This window comes from Halichoerus grypus, chromosome 3 (assembly GCF_964656455.1).
Source record: "Halichoerus grypus chromosome 3, mHalGry1.hap1.1, whole genome shotgun sequence".
Taxonomy (NCBI): domain Eukaryota; kingdom Metazoa; phylum Chordata; class Mammalia; order Carnivora; family Phocidae; genus Halichoerus; species Halichoerus grypus.
This window is the reverse complement of record NC_135714.1, coordinates 83,775,251-83,795,634: the sequence shown is the minus strand read 5'-3', so window position 1 is coordinate 83,795,634 and position 20,384 is coordinate 83,775,251. Positions and strand designations below refer to the sequence as shown.

At 36.5% G+C, this 20,384-nt stretch overlaps 1 protein-coding gene across 4 annotated transcripts in view; it reads left to right on the top strand.

The window, feature by feature from the left end:
• Nucleotides 1-20,384, top strand: part of MANBA (mannosidase beta) — a 116,530-nt gene that overhangs the window by 63,406 nt on the left and 32,740 nt on the right. For 3 of the 4 annotated variants that reach the window (XM_078069014.1, XM_078069015.1, XM_036095813.2), the window contains 2 exons: nt 2,375-2,542; nt 12,760-12,978. In XM_078069014.1, the coding sequence (XP_077925140.1) occupies nt 2,375-2,542; nt 12,760-12,978 (387 nt within the window). The remainder of the gene's footprint in view (nt 1-2,374; nt 2,543-12,759; nt 12,979-20,384) is intronic. The other variant, XM_036095814.2, reaches the window with a different exon arrangement.

Below are 20,384 nucleotides of genomic sequence, written 5' to 3'. Positions count from 1 at the left end.
GAACTTTGATCAAACTCTCACCAACCAAAAGTGGGACAATTTGAGATTCAATAAGGAAAAGAGTGTCCGTGGATTGAAATCCAGAAAGCATGTTAAAATCCGTGATTTCATAGTTACAATGTCTGTGGATGGACATTTGCATGGAAAACCAAAAGAAATGCAAGGAAATGATTACTATAATACTCAAGATAGTGGTTACTGTTGGAAGCAGGGAGGGACTACAATTGGGAAGGAGTGCTTGAGGACTTCTGGGGCTCCCTTTCTTGATCTGGGTGGTGGTTACAAGGGTGATTGTGTTACAGTAATTTACTATTTCACAATTTGTTTTTTATATCTTTGTTTTACTTTAAAAAAAAAAAGTTAAAAAAAAAAAGGTTTAAAAAGTACAAATGAATCATCTCTTGCTCGGAGCCCTCCAGATAAAGATACTGTGCACTATCCTGTCTCTGTTGGCCTCCCTGGCCCCATCAGGCACCCTCTTCCTGTGCCATCTATGCTCTGGAAAACTTTCCCCCTCACCCTCCCTATGGACCACCTCTCTCATTTTCTTCTGGCACCTCTTACCTTGAGCATGAATTTTTCTGGGAAAAAAACCTTTCTATATTAGCAAGTCTAGATCACATCATTTGCCCTTTATGACCTGTACCACACTTTGACTTACTTGTTCAATGTTTTGTTTCCCCTGCAAGTTTGTAATCTCCCTGCAGCCTAGGGGCTTGTTCCTCTCTGTATCCCCACTACTTGGCTGGGTTATTCGTCAGGAGGATAGATGGATAGACGGATGGATGAGCTTAAAAAATATTAATTATAGTTGTGTAGGTTGCAAACATTTCAATTTTTTTAAATTTTTTCTCATACAAATAAAACATGGTATCTATGTACCTTCAATTCTTTTATGTATTATTAAAGAGGAGGAGAGCTTTTTATGCAGACTTTGTTAAGATTTTAAAGTGAAGCTTCTCAAAAATTCTGGGTCAGTTTGAAGGGTATGTGTAGCACAGAGTCACTGGATCTTTTTGCCTCTTCAGTATTTGTGTTTTCAGTAGCACCATGAACGTGCCAGTCCCAGTTGGTAGCAGTCGTCACTTACCTGGGCACGCACAGAGGCAAATAAAGGAAATAGCGTTCATAAGGCTGGTTTAGAAAAACACAAGGCTGTAATTTTTTTTCAATTTAATTTAATTTTATTATGTTATGTTAGTCACCATGCAGTACATCATTAGTTTTTGATGTAGTGTTCCATGATTCATTGTCTTCATATAACACCCTGTGCTCCAATGCAATATGTGCCCTCCTTAATACCCATCACCTGTAATTTTTAAGAATGAGATAAATCCCTTTAATGCTTCCTTAATGCATCTCTGTTTCATGTAGGAGATACTTAGCATCTTGAATGGAGGCCACAGTGAGAACATCATCTGGGATCCATCACTGTAACCATGCATTACATGGAAGAGAAGCTATAACCAATAAGGTTATTTTGCTAAAATGTGGTCCAGAGGATTTCTCCTGACCATTGACTCATTGTGTTCTCAAAGAGATTTAACTGCCCTTTTCTGCTGGAGTACATCTCCCAGGGTGTCTGAAGAACTGGATCCTTCCACCTTTATGTAGGGCCAGCCCACAGAGAGCCCAGTTCATGCAGGCTTAATTCTTAAGGTTGGCAAGATTTTCAGACAGATTCCCTAATTTCTTCTTCCATGTTCAGATATATTCAGTAACTTACTTAAGCTTAGTTGATTTCTCAGGACATGACACTGATAGTTCTTTCTGGAGACATCCTCTTGATGCCCTAATCCTTTTTCCTTTAGGATATTCCATATATCTGTCTTAAATTACAGAGTATCTCTGGGAACTCACTTGCTTTGTAAAACCCTCTCTGGTTATCCTTGTGGTTTTGTGATCTCAGTGGAGACCGTGACAACCTCAATCCCTCTTTCAGCAGAAGTGGTTGTTCTTCCTCATTTGTTTCTTCACACAAAACTCCAACTTGTTCTTGAGAAACTCCTCTGTAATGTAATGTCTCCTGCCTTTTGTGTTTCTTAGAGCCTTTTTGTGGAAAGTCAGATGATGATGAGGTTGATTTATTTTTCTTTTTTAATAAAAAGGATTATGTTTTCTTCAGGTTTTATACAGTAGAGAAGAAGAACCCTATCTTACTGGTGTTTATAAAATCTAGGTAAAAAGAATCAGAGATTTCTTAAAATGTATTCCCACAGGTAATGTTACAAGCCATTTTCTAATGAGTTTTCTGGTACATAAGAATTTATGTGCAGAAATGCAATGGCTATCATTTTGTGAATAACTATAGCTCTGAGGCTTTTTTTTTCTTGTTGATCATTTGAAAATTGTTTTATGTTTTCTGAAATTTTAGATCAGGAGACTGAAATATCATCCCTCCATCATCGTATGGGGTGGAAATAATGAAAATGAAGCAGCGCTGATGATGAATTGGTATAATATACCCGCCAGTGAACTGCATACCTACATCAAAGACTATGTGGTACTGTATGTGAAAAACATTCGAAAGATTGTCTTGGCAGTAAGTAATGATTTTTCATGCAATAGAATTTAAGAACCTGTTTTAAAAATGGATCAGTTTGAATATTAGTGTAGTATATCTTTGTGTCCTTTTTTTAGAGCAACCTTCAATAATATTTTAATACAGAACAGTCCACTGTAATGCTGCAGCATGTGAATGGATTTATGGGTTTTGGACTTACTTGAGAATTAACTTATCTGTGGAACTCACCACACATACACCAATATTGTGTTTACAACTGCAGATTATGATGGACTCTTTCTGGAGCCCATCCATGGAACCCCAAGGGTTGAGAATTTCTACTTTAGATGACTTATTGATAATGCCATTTCTTTTTTTCTTTCTTTCTTTTTGTTCCTCAATATATTAATACAGTGAATCCTGTGAATTAATTTTCTAATGACAAAATAGTTCTAGTATAAACTCTATTTAGCTATAATGCTTTGTTTTTTATCCTGTGCTAGATTTGATTTGCTAATATTTTGGTTAGAATTTAAAAATTTATGTTCACAAGCAAACTCAGTCTATGGTAAGAGTTGTAAACTCATATGCCTAGAGGAGCCAAATTTGTTTAAAAAAAGTAAGTAGAGTTGATGAGGCTCATAAAGAAGAGGGGACTGTGGTAATAGGATATGGATGTTGGGTCTCATTTATATTCAGTATTTTAAAAAATGCAATGTAAACAAAACTATTTGTGAGACAGATTTAGCCAGAGAACCCAACTTGTGGCACTTCGTATATGTGTATATGTTTGTGCTCACTGCACAGAATGAGTTAGGAGCCTTTTGTTGTTGTTTTTAATGTCTAGGGACAATTTAAATAAAATAGAGATTATCAGTTTTACTGAGAGAAATTCACCCATAAAACAATCTGGGCCCAGTGCCTTTGTGGGGGCAAGAATTATCTCCTCCCTCATATACATTTCTCCTATAGTTATTATCCAATTTGGGTTTACAACTTCTGGAACTATGGATATTTATGTTTCCCAGGAACATAGCATTTTACCTAGAACTTAAAAGATTTCTGTGTAAGTAGATATGCTTTGTAGAGCAGGCTGTAAGTAGAGAAGTTGTGCAGGCTGAGAGACTCCAGGATTGTCAGTGCAAATAGTGTTTGAATGTGGAAGTTGCTCTCATTCTTGTGTGTGTGTGTGTGTGTGTGTATGTGTGTGTGTGTGTGTGTCCATTGTGGATGTCTGGAATTACCTCTGGAAGCAAATACCCCAGCCAGAAGATTTCCATAGACAGAGAGAAGAAGGCACAGAGCAGGCTCAATTGTTCTATGGATATTTCTTTTCTTTTCTATTTTTGTCTCTTCCTACTTTCCTCCCTCCCTCCCTCCTTCCTTCGTTCCTTCCTTCCTTTCTCTCTCTTTCTTTCTTTCTTTCTCTTTCTTTCTTTCTTTCTTTCTTGCTTTCTTGCTTTCTTGCTTTCTTGCTTTCTTTCTTTCTTTCTTTCTTTCTTTCTTTCTTTCTTTCTCCCTTCCATTTTCCCCTTCCCTTCCCTTCTCCCTTCTTCCCTTCCCCTCCCTTTTTCCCTTCCCTTCCCTCCCCCCCTTCCCTTCACTTTTCCCTTCCCTTCCCTTCCTTTCTTAGAGACGTAGAGACTCTTTTACTTTTTCTTTCTTTCTTTTTTTTTTGACTACCTTCACCGATTCCACCCACCTCCCACCTCATACCTCTGGCAACCACCAGTCTGTTCTCTGTTTCCATGAGCTTGTTCTTATTGTTTTTAGATTCCACATATAACTGAGATCATACAGTATTTGCTTTTCTCTGACTTATTTCACTTAGCATAATGCCCTCAAAGTCCATCCATGTTGTCACAAATGGCAAGATTTCATTCCTTTTTTTTTTTTTTTTTTTAGAGAGAGAGAGAGTGATCACAAGAGGGGAGGGGCAGAGGGAAAGAGAATTCCAAGCAGGCTCCATGCCCAGCACAGATCCCAATGCAGGGCTTGATCCCATGACCCTGAGATCATGACCTGAGCCGAAATCAAGAGTTGGATGGATGCTCAACTGACTGAGCCACCCAGGTGCTCCAAGATTTCATTCCTTTTTTATGGCTGAGTCATATTCCAGTGTGCGTGCGCGCGCGCGTGTGTGTGTGTGTGTGTGTATGCTACATTTACTTTATCAATTCATCATCAATGAACATTTCGTTTGTTACAGTATCTTGGTAATTATAAACAATGCTGCAGTGAACATGGGGGTGCATATATCTCTTTGAGTTAGTGTTTTTATTTTTTTCAGATAAATATCCATAAGTGGAATTGCTGGATCATATGGTAGTTCTACATTTAATTTCTTAGGTAATCTCCATATTGTTTTCCTTAGTGACTACACCAACTTACATTCCCATCAACAATGCACAAGCGTTCCCTTTTCTCCACATCCTTGCCAACATTTGTTATCTCTTATCTTTTTGATAATAGCCATCCTAACAGGTGTCAGGTGATACCTCATTGTGGTTTTGATTTGCATTTCCCTGATAATAAGTTGAGCACCTTTTCATGTACTTATTGGTTATCTGTATGTCTTCTTTGGAAAAATGTCTGTTTAGATCCCTGGCTCGTTTCTTGATTGAATTGTTTGTTTTTTGCTGTTGAGTTGGACATGTTCTTTATGTATTTTGGGTATTAACCCCTTAGCAGGCATATGATTTGCAAATATTTCCTCCCATTCAGTGTGTTGCCTTTTTATTTTGTTGATGGTTTCCTTTGCTGTGCAGAGCCTTTTTAGTTTAATGTAGTCCCACTTGTTTATTTTTGTTGCCTTTGTTTTTGGTGTCAAATCCAAAAAAATCAAGCCAAGACCAATGCCAAGGAGCTTACCACCTATGTTTTCTTTTAGGAGTTTTATGATTTCAGATCTTACATTCAAGTCTTTAATCCATTTTACATTAATTTTTGTGCATGGTTGAAGATAGTTATTCAGTTTCATTCTCTTGCATGTGACCGTCCAGTTTTTCCAACACCACTTACTGAAGAGACTGTCCTTTCCCCATTGTATATTCTTGTCTCCTTTGTCATACATTAATTGGCCATACATATATGAATTTATTTCTTGGTTCTCTATTCTATTCTATTGATCCATGTGTCTGTTTTTATGCCAATACCATAATGTTTTACTTACCTTGCTTTTGTTGTATATTTTGAAGTCAGAAAGCATGATGCCTCCAGCTTTGTTCTTCTTTCTCAAGATTGCTTTGACTATTCAGGGTCTTTTGTGGTTCCATAAACATTTTTGGATTATTCATTCTATTTCATGAAAAATGTATTGTGGTTTTGGTAGGGATTGCATTGAATCTGTAGATTGCTTTGGATAGTATGGACATTTTAGCAATATTAATTCTTCCAGTCAATGAGTACAGAATATCTTTTCATTTATTTATGTCTTCTTCGGTGTCTTTTAACAATGTCTTATAGTTTTCAGTATCTTATAATTTTCGATAATAATGTCAGTCTTTCACTTCCTTGGTTAAACTTATTCCTAGATATTTTATTCTTTTTGATGCAGTTGTAAATAAGATTGTTTTCTTAATTTCTCTTGCTAGTAGTTAATTATTAGTACATAGAAATGCAACAGATTTCTGTATATTGATTTCGTATCCTGCAATTTTACTGAATTTATTTATACTAACAGGTTTTTTGTGAAGTCTTTAGAGTTTTCTCCATATAATAACATGTCATCTGCAAATAGTGACAACTTTACTTCTTCCTTTCCAGTTTGTATGCCTTTTATTTCTTTCTGTTGTCTAATTGCTCTAGCTAGGACTTCCAATACTATGTTGGATAAAAGTGGTGAAAGTAGGCATCCAGATCTCGTTCCTGACCTTAGAGGAGAAGTTTTGAGCTTTTCACCATCGAGTATGATGTTAGCTGTGGCCTTGTCATATATGGCCTTTATTATGTTGAGGTATGTTCCCTCTGTAACCACTTTGTTGAGAGTTTTTATAATAAATGGATGCTGAATTTTGTCAGATGCTTTTTCTGCATTTGTTGACATGAGCATATGATTTTTATACTTCATTTTATTAAGGTGGTGTATCATGTTGATTGACTTGTAGGCGTTGAACCATCCTTACATCCCTGGAATAAGTTCCACTTGATTATGGTATATGATTTTTTTTTTACTTATATGAGTTTGGTTTGTTAATATTTTGTTGAGAATTTTTGCATCTATGTTCATCAAGGATATTGGCCTGTAGTTTTCTTGTGGTGACTCTATTTGGTTTTGGTATCAGGGTAATGCTTGTCTTGTAAAATGAACTTGGAAGTTTTCCCTCCTCTTCTATTTTTTGCAAGAGTTTGAGAAGGATTGGTATTAATTCTTTGAATGTTCGGTAGAATTCACCAGTGAAGATGTCTGGTCCTGGATTTTTGTTTGCTGGGAGATTTTTGATTATTGATTCAATCTCCTTACTAGTTAATTGGTCTGTTCATGTTTTCTATTTATTCATGATTCAATCTTGGAAGATTGTATGTCTTTAAGAATTTATCCATTTCTTCTAGGTTGTCCAATTTGTTGATATATAGTTGTTCATAGTAGTCTCTTAAAATTCTTTGTATTTCTGAGATATCAGTTGTAACATCTTTTTCATTTCTGATTTTGTTTGAGTCCTCTCTTTTTTTTCCCCCTAGGCAAGTCTAGCTAAAGGTTTGTCAGTTTTGTTTATTTATTTATTTTTTTATAAACCAGCTCTTGGTTTCATTGAATCTTTTCTATTGTCTTTTTAGTCTCTATTCCATTTATTTCTGCTCTGATCTTTGTTATTTCCTTCCTTCTGCTAACTTGGGACCATGTTTGTTCTCCTTTTTCTAGTTTATTAAGATGTGAAGTTAGGTTCTTTATTTGACATTTTTCTTATTTCTTGAAGTAGTCATTTATCTCTGTGATCTTTCCTCTTAAACTGCTTTTGCTGCATCTCATAAGTTTGATATGTTGTATTTCTATTTTCATTTGTCTCAAGGTATTTTTCAATTTCTCTTTTGATTTCTTTGTTGATCCATTGGTTGTTCGGTAGCATATTCCTTAATCTTCATGTATTTGTGAATTTTTCAGCCTTCTTCTTATAATTGATTTCTAGTTCCATATCCGTGGGGTCCAAAAATATGCTTGAATGATTTCAGTCTTCTTAAATTTGTTAAGACTTGGTTTATGGCCTAACAGATGATCTGTCTTGGAGAACATTCCATGTGCACCTGAGAAGAATGTGTATTCTGTTGCTTTTGGATGGTATGTACTGTGTATATCTGTTAAGTCCATTTGGTCTCCTGTGTCATTTAAAATTCTGTAATTATAAATGCTAAAGCAGAGCTTGATATATATGAATATGTTGATATGTGAAATAAGAAGAAAGGGAAAGGAAAGAGCTTGTTCCCAACTCCACCATAGAGCCCTTCCTTTATGGTGGTTCTCTTTCATCACAACTTTTTAATAGGCATATTATACTTGCATTTACTATATACACATTATATAATAATATAAGTTAGCTTTTTTTTTTTCAAGGGGAGGAAGCAGCATTTATTTTGTTTTTGCAGTAATCCCTGCAAAGGATTTAAGTTTTAAAAACTTTAATGTTTAATATGTGATTTAATAATCTGATTGTCCTTTTAATTTTTTATCTGTAATTAGATATTTTATTTTATTTATTTTCTTTTTTATTTTATTTATTTATTTGACAGAGAGAGACACAGCGAGAGAGGGAACACAAGCAGGCGGAGTGGAAGAGGGAGAAGCAGGCTTCCCGCTGAGCAGGGAGCCTGGCGCGGGGCTCAATCCCCCTGGAATCATGACCTGAGCCGAAGGCAGACAGACACTTAACGACTGAGCCACCCAGGCGACCCTGTAATTAGATATTTTAAATATTTGGGTATATCCTGAGGCAGTTTGAAAAGGGATATATTTAAAAGAATAGTATGTGATTTTGGCATCCAAATGTGTTCAGTTCATGGCACTATTCATTTATGTGAAGAAACTTCAGTGAGAATTCACGAAAATCTTAGGTTCAGATTTTTAGCTTATCTGATATGCTTAGTCATGTGTCATGAAGAATTTTTCTATACACAAACTGTTATGGTATAAGCTTTAATTAATATTTATAAAACATTTATTTTATAATCTTTTTACTCATAGTGTTGGTGTTACATTTTTCGTATCTGATGGATTTAAGAAATGGATTTTAATATTTGAGGATTTTCATTTCACAGCTCAGTGGTTAAGAGCTCATGATTCCAGGAGGATGAGAATGAGGCACATGGCCCCACAGTGATGCAAAGAGGTTAGAAAGTCACTTCCTAGAAACAGCTCTATATTATGGAAATGGGAACATGAATTTTGGTGGACATTTAGCCATGTCGTCCACACATGAGTTCTTTACCATTTACTGTAGTCCTATGAAGGACTCCCAATTTCCCTGTTTTACAGGTGAGACTATTGAGGCTTAGACCTGTCCAAAAATAATAAGGTTCCGATCTGAGATTTAAATTCAAGTCATTCTGACTCAATAGCCTCTATTATTTTCTTTTTTTCTCCTGCTGTGCCTTTTATTCCCATGAACTATTCATTCCATAACTGGGACTCTGTATCTTCCACTCCTCTTTACCCATTTTGCCCAACTGCTGACCCATCCCCCTCTGACAACCATCAGTTTATTCTGTATTTATAGGTCTGATTCTGCTTTTTGTTTGTTTATTCATTTGTTTTTGTTTTAGATTCCACTTGTGAGTAAAATCATATAGTATTTGTGTTTCTCAGTCTGACTTATTTCACTTACCATAATATCCTCTAGGTGCATCCATCCATAATACCCTCTAGGTCCATCTCAAATGACACAACCTCATCTTTTTATGGCTGTGCCGTATTCCATTATATGTATATACCACATCTTCCTTATCCATTTGTCTATTGATGGACACTTAGATTGCTTCAATATATTGGTTGTTGTAAATAACATTGCAATAAACACAGAAGTGCACATATCTTTTTGAATTAGTGTGTTCATTTTCTTTGGGTAAATACCCAGTAGTGGAATGATTGGGTTATATGGTATTTCTATTTTTAATTTTTCAAAGCACTTCCATACTGTTTTCCACTGTAGCTGCACCAATTTACATTCTTACCAAGAGTGCACAGGGGTTCCATTTTTTCCATATCCTCACCAACACTTGTTGTTTCTTGTCTTTTTGGTTTTAGCCGTTCTGATAGGTATAAAATGATATTTTATTTTAGTTTTGAGTTGCATTTTCCTGATGATGAGTGATGCTGAGGATATTTTTATGTGTCCATTGGCTATCTTTATGTCTTTTTTTGAAAAACTCTATTCAAGTCCTCTGCCCATTTTTTAATTGAATTATTTGGGGTTTGTTTGGTGTTGACTTGTACATGTTCTTTATATATTTTGGATACATGTGTGTGTGTGTGTGTGTGTGTGTGTGTGTGTGTGTGTGTGTATGTTGGTGGTTTCCTTTGCTGTGCAAAAGCCTTTTACTTGTTATCCAAATAGTTTATTTTTGCTTTTGTTTTTCTTGCTTGAAGAGACATATCGAGAAAAATGATCCTATGGCCAAAGTCAGAGAAATTACTGCCTGTGTTTTTTTATGGTTTTTAGGATTTTTATGATTTCAGATCTCACATTTAGGTCTTTAATCCATTTTGAGTTTATTTTTATTTATGATATTAAAGAGAGATACAGTTTCATTCTTTTGCGTGTAGCTGTCAGTTCTCCCAGCACGATTTATTGAGGAGACTGTCTTTTCCCATTGTATATTCTTGCCTCCTTTGTCATAGATTAACTGACCATATAATCCGTGGTTTATTTCTGGGCTCTGTATTCTAGTCCACTGATCTATATATCTATTTTTATGCCAGTACCATACTATTTTGATTACTACCGCTTTGTAGTATATTTTGAAATCTGGAATTTTCACATCTTCAAGCTTTGTTTTTCTTCTTCAAGATTGCCTTGGCTATTTGGGGTCTTCTGTGGTTCCATACAATTTAGTATTATTTGTTCTAGTTTTGTAAAAAATGCTGTTGTTATTTCAATAGGGATTGCATTGAATCTGTGGATTTCTTTGAGTAGTATGGACATTTAAACAATATTGATTCTTCCAATCCACAAGCATGGACTATTTTTCCATTTGTTTGGGTCATCTTCAGTTTCTTTCATCAGTGTTTTATAGTTTTCAGAGTAGAGGTCTTTCACCTCTTTGGTTTATTTATTCTTTCTGGTGCATTTGTAAATGGTGTTGTTTTAAAATTTCTCTTTCTGAGGGACTCCTGGGTGGCTCAGTTGGTTAAGCGTCTGCCTTCGGCTCAGGTCATGATCCTGGGGTCCTAGGATCGAGCCCCACATCAGACTCCCTGCTCAGCGAGAAGCCTGCTTCTCCCTCTCCCACTCCCCCTACTTGTGTTCCCTCTCTCGCTGTGTCTCTCTGTCAAATATAAATAAAATCTTCAAAAAAAATTTCTTTCTGGTATTTTGTTATTAGTGTATAGAAATACTACCAATTTCTGGGTACTATTTTTGTATCTGCACCTTAGCTTCTTTTTTTTTTTTTTTTTTTAAAGATTTTATTTATTTATTTGAGAGAGAGAATGAGATAGAGAGAGCATGAGAGGGTCAGAGGGAGAAGCAGACTCCCTACCGAGCAGGGAGCCTGATGTGGGACTCGATCCCGGGACTCCAGGATCATGACCTGAGCCGAAGGCAGTCGCTTAACCAACTGAGCCACCCAGGCGCCCTGCACCTTAGCTTCTTATTCTTAAGCACTGGACCTATGTTTCTTAAGGAGGTGATTTTGTCCCCCAAGTGACAGGGGCACATTTGGCAATGTCTGTAGACATTTTTTGGTGTGTGGGGGGGTACTACTACCATCTAGTGGGTAGAGGCCAGGGATGCTGCTAAACATTCCCCTTCCCCTTGCTCCCTTTCCCTGGTCACCAACACACAAAATTTATCAAGCTCAAAATGTCAATAATGCCAAGGATGAGAAATTCTGCAGTAGACCATACACTACTCTTGTTGTTAGAAGGTAATGTAGAGGCACGACATGATTAAAAAAATTAGGAGCAGGTACTGAGTAATAAGCTAAGTGTTAATTACAAAAGGATATAAAGGATTGGTGAACGGCAGGTACTGGTGGTTGCTGAAGGCAGAAGGTTAATGGTTCTATTATTTGTCTGTCAGCCACTGGCATTTCTGGAACCTGACAGTGTTGTTTTTTTTTTTAAAGTAAATGATCTAAAATAAACAGACATTTCTCCAAAGAAGGCATACAGATGGGCAGCAGACATATGAAAAGATGCTCACCATCAGGGAAATGCAAATCAAAACTACAGTGATATATCACCTCACACCTGTCAGAATGGCTGAAATAAAAAACACAAGAAACAACAAGTGTTGGTGAGGATGTAGAGAAATGGGAACCCTTTTGCACTGTTGGTGGGAATGCAAACTGGTGCAGCCGCTGTGGGAAACAGTATGGAAGTTCCTCAGAAGGTTAAAAACAGAATTGCCCTACTATCCAGTAATCATACTACTGGGTATCTACCCCCAAAATACAAAAACACTGATTCAAAGGGATAACATGCACCCCTATGTTTATAGCAGCATTATTTACAATAGCCAAATTATGGAAGCAGCCCAAATGTCCAGTGATAGATGGGTAAATGGTGTTGTGGTGGGTAAAGATGATGTGGTGTGTGTGTGTGTGTGTGTGTGTGTGTGTGGTATATATGGTATATATAATGGAATATTACTCAGCCATAAAAAAGAATGGATTCTTGCCATTTGCGCCAATATGAATGAAGCTAGAAAGTATAATGCTAAGTGAAATAAGTCACTCAGAGAAAGACAAATACCATATCATCTCACTCATATGTGGAATTTAAGAAACAAAAAAATGAACAACGGAAAAAAAGAAAAAAAGAGAAAGAGAGAAACCAAGAAACAGACTCTTAACTATAGAGAACAAGCTGATGATTACCAGAGGGGGGTTGGGTGAATTAGGTGATGGGGATTAAGGAGGACACTTGTCTTGATGAGCACTGGGTGAAGTATGGAAGTGCTGAATCACTATATTGTACATCTGAAACTAATTTAACACTGTATGTTAACTATATTGGAATTAAAACAAAAACTTAATAAAAAAGTAAGTGATACGTACTTTCCCGGCTGAAAATATCTTTTAACTCATTTTATTTCTGGACTCAGGAAGACAAGACTCGTCCTTTTATCATATCCAGCCCTACAAATGGGGCCGAATCTATTAAAGAAGGCTGGCTCTCTGTCAACCCATATGACAATAATTTTGGTGATGTACATTTTTATGACTATATCAGTGATTGCTGGAATTGGAAAGTTTTCCCAAAAGCTCGATTTGTATCTGAATATGGATATCAGTCCTGGCCTTCCTTCAGTACATTAGAAAAGGTAAGCCACTTTTGATTTCCCAGTGATTCAGAATGGTAGGCGATGGGTGTATGTCACTTTCTCAACAGTGGTTCAGAAAGTCAAATGAAATGTGCTTATTATTTAAATGAAAGTTTAGGAAGATCATAGAAGAGAACTTTTTTCTTTAAAGTTTGGGGAGCTAAATTTCTTGTGGTCATCATTTTGAGGATTATAACTTTTTGATATTGCTTTTAATTATGTTCCTTCCCTAACGTTTAAAAATTAAATGGGAACCAGTGTTGCTTAAGCCTGACTTCTTATCATGCATGAAAGTAATTCTCACTTGCTAGTTTCTGTATATCCAACAACTGTTTTATCATTTACAGATATTCAGAACTGGATGGTTTGCTACAGTAAGAGAAATGAATGTGATAAGTAAAGTTTTATCTAACGTTATCAGTCATATTATTTCTTTTGCCTCCTCTCCTTCCTCTTCTATGTCCTCCCCCCTTCCTTCTCCTTTTTTCTTTCATGTTGGTGTATTTGATTTTCACAATGGCATTTCACTTTCCTTGTTTCTACAGATTCAGGTTCATAGATGGATTCAATTTCAGAATTGTATGTGTTCTTTTTTATTTATTTATTTATTTAATTTTATTTTTTAAATTTTTAAAATTTTGTTATGTTATGTTAGTCACCATACAATACATCATTGGTTTTTGATGTGGTGATCCACAATCCATTGTTTCCGTATAACACCCAGTGCTCCATGCAGTACGTGCCCTCCTTAATACCCACCACCAGGCTAACCCATCCCTCCTCCCCTCTCCCCTCCCAAACCCTCTTTGTTTCTCAGAGTCCATAGTCTCTCTCCCTCCGATTTCCCCCCCTTCATTTTTCCCTTCCTTCTCCTAATGTCTTCCATGCTATTCCTTATGTTCCACAAATAAGTGAAACCATATGATAATTGACTTTCTCTGCTTGACTTCTTTCACTTAGCATAATCTCCTCCAGTCCCATCCATGTTGATGTAAAAGTTGGGTATTCATCCTTTCTGATGGCTGAGTAATATTCCATTGTATATATGGACCCAATCTTCTTTATTCATTCATCTGTTGAAGGGCATCTCGGCTCTTTCCACGGTTTGGCTATTGTGGACATTGCTGCTATGAACATTGGGGTGCATATGGCCCTTCTTTTCACTACATCTGTGTCTTTGGGGTAAATATCCAGGAGTGCAATTGCTGGGTCATAGGGTAGCTCTATTTTTAAATTTTTGAGGAACCTCCACATTGTTTTCCAAAGTGGCTATACCAACTTGCATTCCCACCAACAGTGTAAGAGGGTTCCCTTTTCTCCACAACCTCTCCAACATTTGTTGTTTCTTGCCTTGTCAATTTTTGCCATTCTAACTGGTGTAAGGGGGTATCTTGATGTGGTTTTGATTTGAATTTCCCTGATGGCTAATGATGATGAACATTTTTTCATGTGTCTGTTAGTCATTTGTATGTCTTCTTCAGAGAAGTGTCTTTTCATGTCTTCTGCCCACTTTTTGACTTGATTATTTGTTTTTTGGGTGTTGAGTTTGAGAAGTTCTTTATAAATCTTGGATACCAGCCCTTTATCTGTCGTGTCATTTGCAAATATCTTCTCCCATTCTGTGGGTCGCCTCCTTGTTTTGTTGACTGTTTCCTTTGCTATGCAGAAGCTTTTTATCTTGATGAAGTCCCAAAAGTTCATTTCTGCTTTTGTTTCACTAGCTTTTGGAGATGTATCTTGAAAGAAGTTGCTGTGGCCAATGTCAAAGAGGTTACTACCTATGTTCTCCTCTAGGATTTTGATGGATTCCTGTCGCACATTGAGGTCTTTCATCCATTTTGAGTTTATCTTTGTGTATGGTGTTAGAGAATGGTCGAGTTTCATTCTTCTGCATGTGGCTGTCCAATTTTCCCAGCACCATTTATTGAAGAGACTCTCTTTTTTCCATTGCATATTTTTTCCTGCTATTTGACCATAGAGTTGAGGGTCCATATCTGTGTTCTCTATTCTGTTCCATTGTTCTATATGTCTGATTTTGTGCCAGTACCATGCTGTCTTGGCGATCACAGCTTTGTAGTACAGCTTGAAATCGGGCAACGTGATGCCCCCAGCTTTGTTTTTCTTTTTCAACATTTCCTTGGCGATTCGGGGTCTTTTCTGATTCCATACAAATTTTAGGATTGTTTGTTCCAGCACTTTGAAAAATGTCATTGGAATTTTGATTGGGATGGCGTTGAAGGTATAGATTGCTCTGGGTAGCATAGACATTTTAACAATGTTTATTCTCCGATCCATGAGCATGGAATGTTTTTCCATCTTTTTGTGTCTTCTTCAATTTCTTTCATGAATGTTCTGTAGTTCCTAGAGTACAGATCCTTTACCTCTTTGGTTAGGTTTATTCTGAGGTATCTTACGGTTTTTGGTGCTATTGTAAATGGAATCGTTTCTCTAATTTCTCTTTCTACAGATGCATTGTTAGTGTGTAAGAAAGCAACTGATTTCTGTGCATTGATTTTGTATCCTGCCACATTACTGAATTGCTGTATGAGTTCTAGTAATTTGGGGGTGGAGTCTTTTGGGTTTTTCACATAAAGTATCATGTCGTCTGCGAAAAGAGAGAGTTTGACTTCTTCTTTGCCAATTTGAATACCTTTTATTTCTTTTTGTGGTCTGATTGCTGTTGCTAGGACTTCTAGTACTATGTTGAACGATAGTGGCGAGAGTGGGCATCCTTGATGTGTTCCTGATCTTAAGGGAAAGGCTCTCAGCTTTTCCCCATTGAGGATGATATTCGCTGTGGGTTTTTCATAGATGGATTTTATGAGCTTGAGGAATGTTCCCTCTATCCCTATACTCTGGAGAGTTTTAATCAGGAAAGGATGTTGTATTTTGTCAAATGCTTTTTCTGCATCAATTGAGAGGACCATATGGTTCTTCTCCCTCCTCTTATTAATGTGTTCTATCACACTGATTGATTTGTGAATGTTGAACCACCCTTGCATCCCGGGGATAAATCCCACTTGGTCGTGGTGGATGATCCTTTTAATGTATTGTTGGATCCTATTAGCTAGGATTTTGTTGAGGATTTTGGAATCCTTATTCATCAGGGATATCGGTCTGAAATTCTCCTTTTCGATGGGGTCTTTGCCTGGTTTGGGGATTAAGGTAATGCTGGCCTCATAGAATGAGTTTGGAAGTATGTGTTCTTTTTTTAAACAGCTTTATTGAGATATAATTCACTGACCATACAATCCACCCATTTGAAAGATACACTTTAATGGTTTTCAGTATATTCACAGAGTTGTGCAGCCATCACCATGACCTAATTTTAGAGCATTTTCATCACCCCAAAGAAACTCTATACCCAAATTACTCCCCACTCTCTCAGTCTCTCCCACCCCAGCTCTAGGCACAGTAATCTGCTTTGTATGTCTATATATTTGCCTTTTCTGCACATTTCATATATTGGAATCATAAAATATGTGATCTTTTTAAGCTGGATTCTTTCACTTAACATAAATTTTGCAAGGTTCATCCATGTCGTATCATGTAATAGTTTGTCATTCTTTTTTATTGCTGAATAATATTCTACCATTTGGATGTACCGCATTTTGTTTATCCTTTAATCAGTTGATGTACACTGTGTTATTCCCACTTTTTGGCTATTATGAATAGTGCTGCTGTGAACATTTGTATACATTTTTTTGGTGAACATGTGTTTTCAATTCTATTAAGTATACACTTAGAAGTGGAATTGCTGGGTCATATGGTAACTATATGTTTAATATTCCAAGGAACTGCCAAACTGTTTCCCATAGTTTGCAATCACTGCACCATTTTACATTCCCACCAGGAAAGGTATGAGGGTTCCAATTTCTCTACATCTTTGTCAACACTAATTTTCCCTTTTTGTTTTTTTTTCACATTTCCCTGGAAATTTGCCTTTATAGGAAATTTGCATTTCCTTCATGGCTAATGATATTGAGCCTCTTTTCATGTGCTTGTTGGCCATTCTTATATTTACCTAAGAGAAATGTCTATTCAAACCCTTTTCCTATTTTTTAGTTAGGTTATTTCTCTTTTTGTTATTGAATTGTGCCAGTGTTTATAGCAGTAATGTCCACAATAACCAAAATATGGAAAGAGCCCAGATGTCCATCAACAGATGGATGTATAAAGAAGATATGGTATATATGTACAATGAAATATTACTCAGCCATCAAAAAGAATGAAATCTTGCCATTTGCAATGACATGGATGGAACTAGACTATATTTGGCTAGGAGAAATAAGTCAGTCAGAGAAAGACAAATACCATATGATTTCACTCATGTGAAATTTAAGAAACAAAACAGATGAACATAGGGGAAGGGAAGGAAAAATAAAATAAGATAAAAACAGAGAGGGAGGCAAACCTTAAGGGACCCTTAACTATAGGGAACAAACTGAGGGTTGCTGGAGGGGAGGTAGGTGGGGAGGATGGGGTAACTTAGTGATTGGCATTAAGGAGGGGATGTGATGTAATGAGCACTGACTTCATACATATGCAACTGATGAATCACTAAATTCTACCCCTGAAACTAATAATACACTATATGTTAACTAAATTGAATTTAAAGAATTTTTTTAAAAAGAGTTTTATATATATATATTCTGGATTTTTTTTTTATCAGATATATGATTTGCAAATATTTTCTCCTAATTTGTATGTTTTCTTTTTACTTAGTTGATGGTGTCATTTAAAGCACAAAAGTTTTAAAATTTTTTAATAAAGATTTTATTTATTTATTTGAGAGAGAATAATAGAGAGAGAGAGCATGAGAGGGGGGAGGGTCAGAGGGAGAAGCAGACTCCCCTCTGAGCAGGGAGCTCAATGCAGGACTTGATCCTGGGACTCCAGGATCATGGCCTGAGCCGAAGGCAGTCACACAACCAACTGAGCCACCCAGGCACCCAAAAGTTTTAAAATTTTTTGAAAAATTTTTTTATTTATTAGAGAGAGAGAGAGCACAAGCAGGGAGGGGGCAGTGGGAGAGGGAGAAGCAGGCTCCCTGCCAAGCAAGGAGCCTGACGTGGGACTTGATCCCAGGACCATGAGATCATGACCCAAGCCAAAGGCAGACACTTAACCGACTGAGCCACCCAGGTGCCCCAAAAGTTTTAAATTTTGATGAAGTCCTTATCAATCTTCTCTTTCATCTCTTGTGCTTTTGGTATTGCATCTAAGAAACCATTTTCTAACCTAAGATCACAAAGTTTTACTTCTGTGTTGTCTTTTAGTGTTAGCTCTTACATTTAGATCTGTGATCTGTTTTGAGTTAATTATTCTATATGGTGTGAGGTAGATGTCCAGGTTCATTTTTTTGCATGTGGATATCTAGTTATCCAAACATCATTTATTGAAAACATTATTCTTCAAAAACTAATGATGTACTGTATGGTGACTAACATAATAAAATAAAATTAAAAAAAAAAAAAAAAGAAAACGGTATTCTTTCCCCTATTGATTCTCTTGACCCCTTTGTCAAAATCAATTAACCATAAATGTTAAGGTTTATTTCTGGATTCTCAGTTTGTTTCCATTGATCTGCCTGTCTATTTTATGCCAGTATGCACTGTCATCATTACTTACGGCTTTGTGTAGTGAGTTTCGAAAGCAGGAAGAGTGACTCCACCAACTTTGTTCTTCTTTTCAAGATTGTTTTGACTGTTCTGGGTGCCTTCCATTTACATATCAATTTTAGGATAACCTTGCCAGTTTCTGCAAAAAAATCCACTGGGATTTTGATAGGGATTGTGTTGAATCAGTAGATTAGTTTGCAAAGTGTTGTCATCTTAACAATATGAAGTCTCCTTATCCATGAACATGTGATGTCTTCTTTCACTATTTTGTAGTTTCATTGTACAAAATTTATACTTCTTTGGTTAAATTTATTCCTAAGTATTTTATTCTTTTTGTAAATGGAATTATTTTCTTAACTTATTTTCACATTGTTCATTACTAGTATATAAAGAGACAGTTGATTTTTGTAGATTGAACATATATTCTGCAACCTTGCAGAACTTATTTATTAGCTTTAATAGTTTTTGTGAATCCTTTATGTTTTTCTATATTTAAGAGCATGTCATCTGCAGATAGAATTAGTTCTACTTCTTCCTTTTCAATTTGGATGCCTTTTATTAACTTTTCTTGGCTAATTGCCCTGGGTAGAACCTCCAGTACAACATAGAATAGAAATGGTAAGAACAGACATCTTTGTCTCATTGCTTTTCTTAGGGAGAAAGCTTTTAGTCTTTTACTGTGTAGTAAGATGTTAACTGTAGGTTTTTCATAGATGCCTTTTATCAGGTTGAGGAAGTTCCCTTTTATTCCTAGTTGGTTGAGTGTTTGTATCATAAAAGGGTGTTGGATTTTGTCAAATGCTCTTTTTCTGCATCTGTTGAAATAATCATGTACCTGGGGTTCCCTGGGTGGCTCAGTCAGTTAAGTGTGATTTCAGCTCAGGTCATGATCTCAGGGTCGTGGGCTCTGCCCTCATCACAGAGTCTGCTTGAGATTCTCTCTCTGTCTCCTCTGCCCTTCCTCCACTCATACGTGCACGTGTGCTCTCTCTTAAGATAAATAAGTAAATAAGAACTTTAAAAAAAGTTATAAAAAAAATCATGTACCTGTAGTTTTTGTTTCCCCTCCCCTATTACTTGTGTAAAGTAACCACAAAAAAAATTTAAGACAATTTTAAAATCTCTCTCAATTTTACTACCTGAACCCAATTATATTTGCTTCCACCCAATGCAGTTATATTGTATTTTTAACTTTATTTTTAAAAGATTTCATTTATTTATTTATTTGACAGAGCATGAGCAGGGGCAGAGGGAGAGGGAGAAGCAGACTCCCTGCTCAGCAGGGAGCCTGATGTGGGACTTGATCCCAGGACCCTGGGATCATGACCTGAGCCAAAGGCAGATGCTTAACCACTGAGCAACCCAGGCGCCCCTGTATTTTTAACTTTAATAAGTGTAATGTCATAACCTTAGATCTACCCCTTGTTTTTTTTTTTTATTACTTGCATCTTATGGGGTGGATTTTTTAGGAATACTATTGTTTCAAAATGAAGGAGGATGGAGTTGAGTATCCTGACTCAGGTAGGAACAGGTGTTAGAATGGGAAGGAAGGAATGAAAGAAGGAAAAATATTTACTGAGCGGATGCTCTTTACCAGAGACTCATTGTTTCATTTAACAATAATCTACCCCCTCCCCCAACCCTTTGACTGAGGTCTGGGAGGAATCAAGGTACTCGAGGGTGAGAGTTCCATCATTATCCCCAGATAACCAAGGAGCATATCTGGATACAAACTTATTATCTAACACCAGAAGCTGAACCATTTTCATTTCACTACATTTCGGG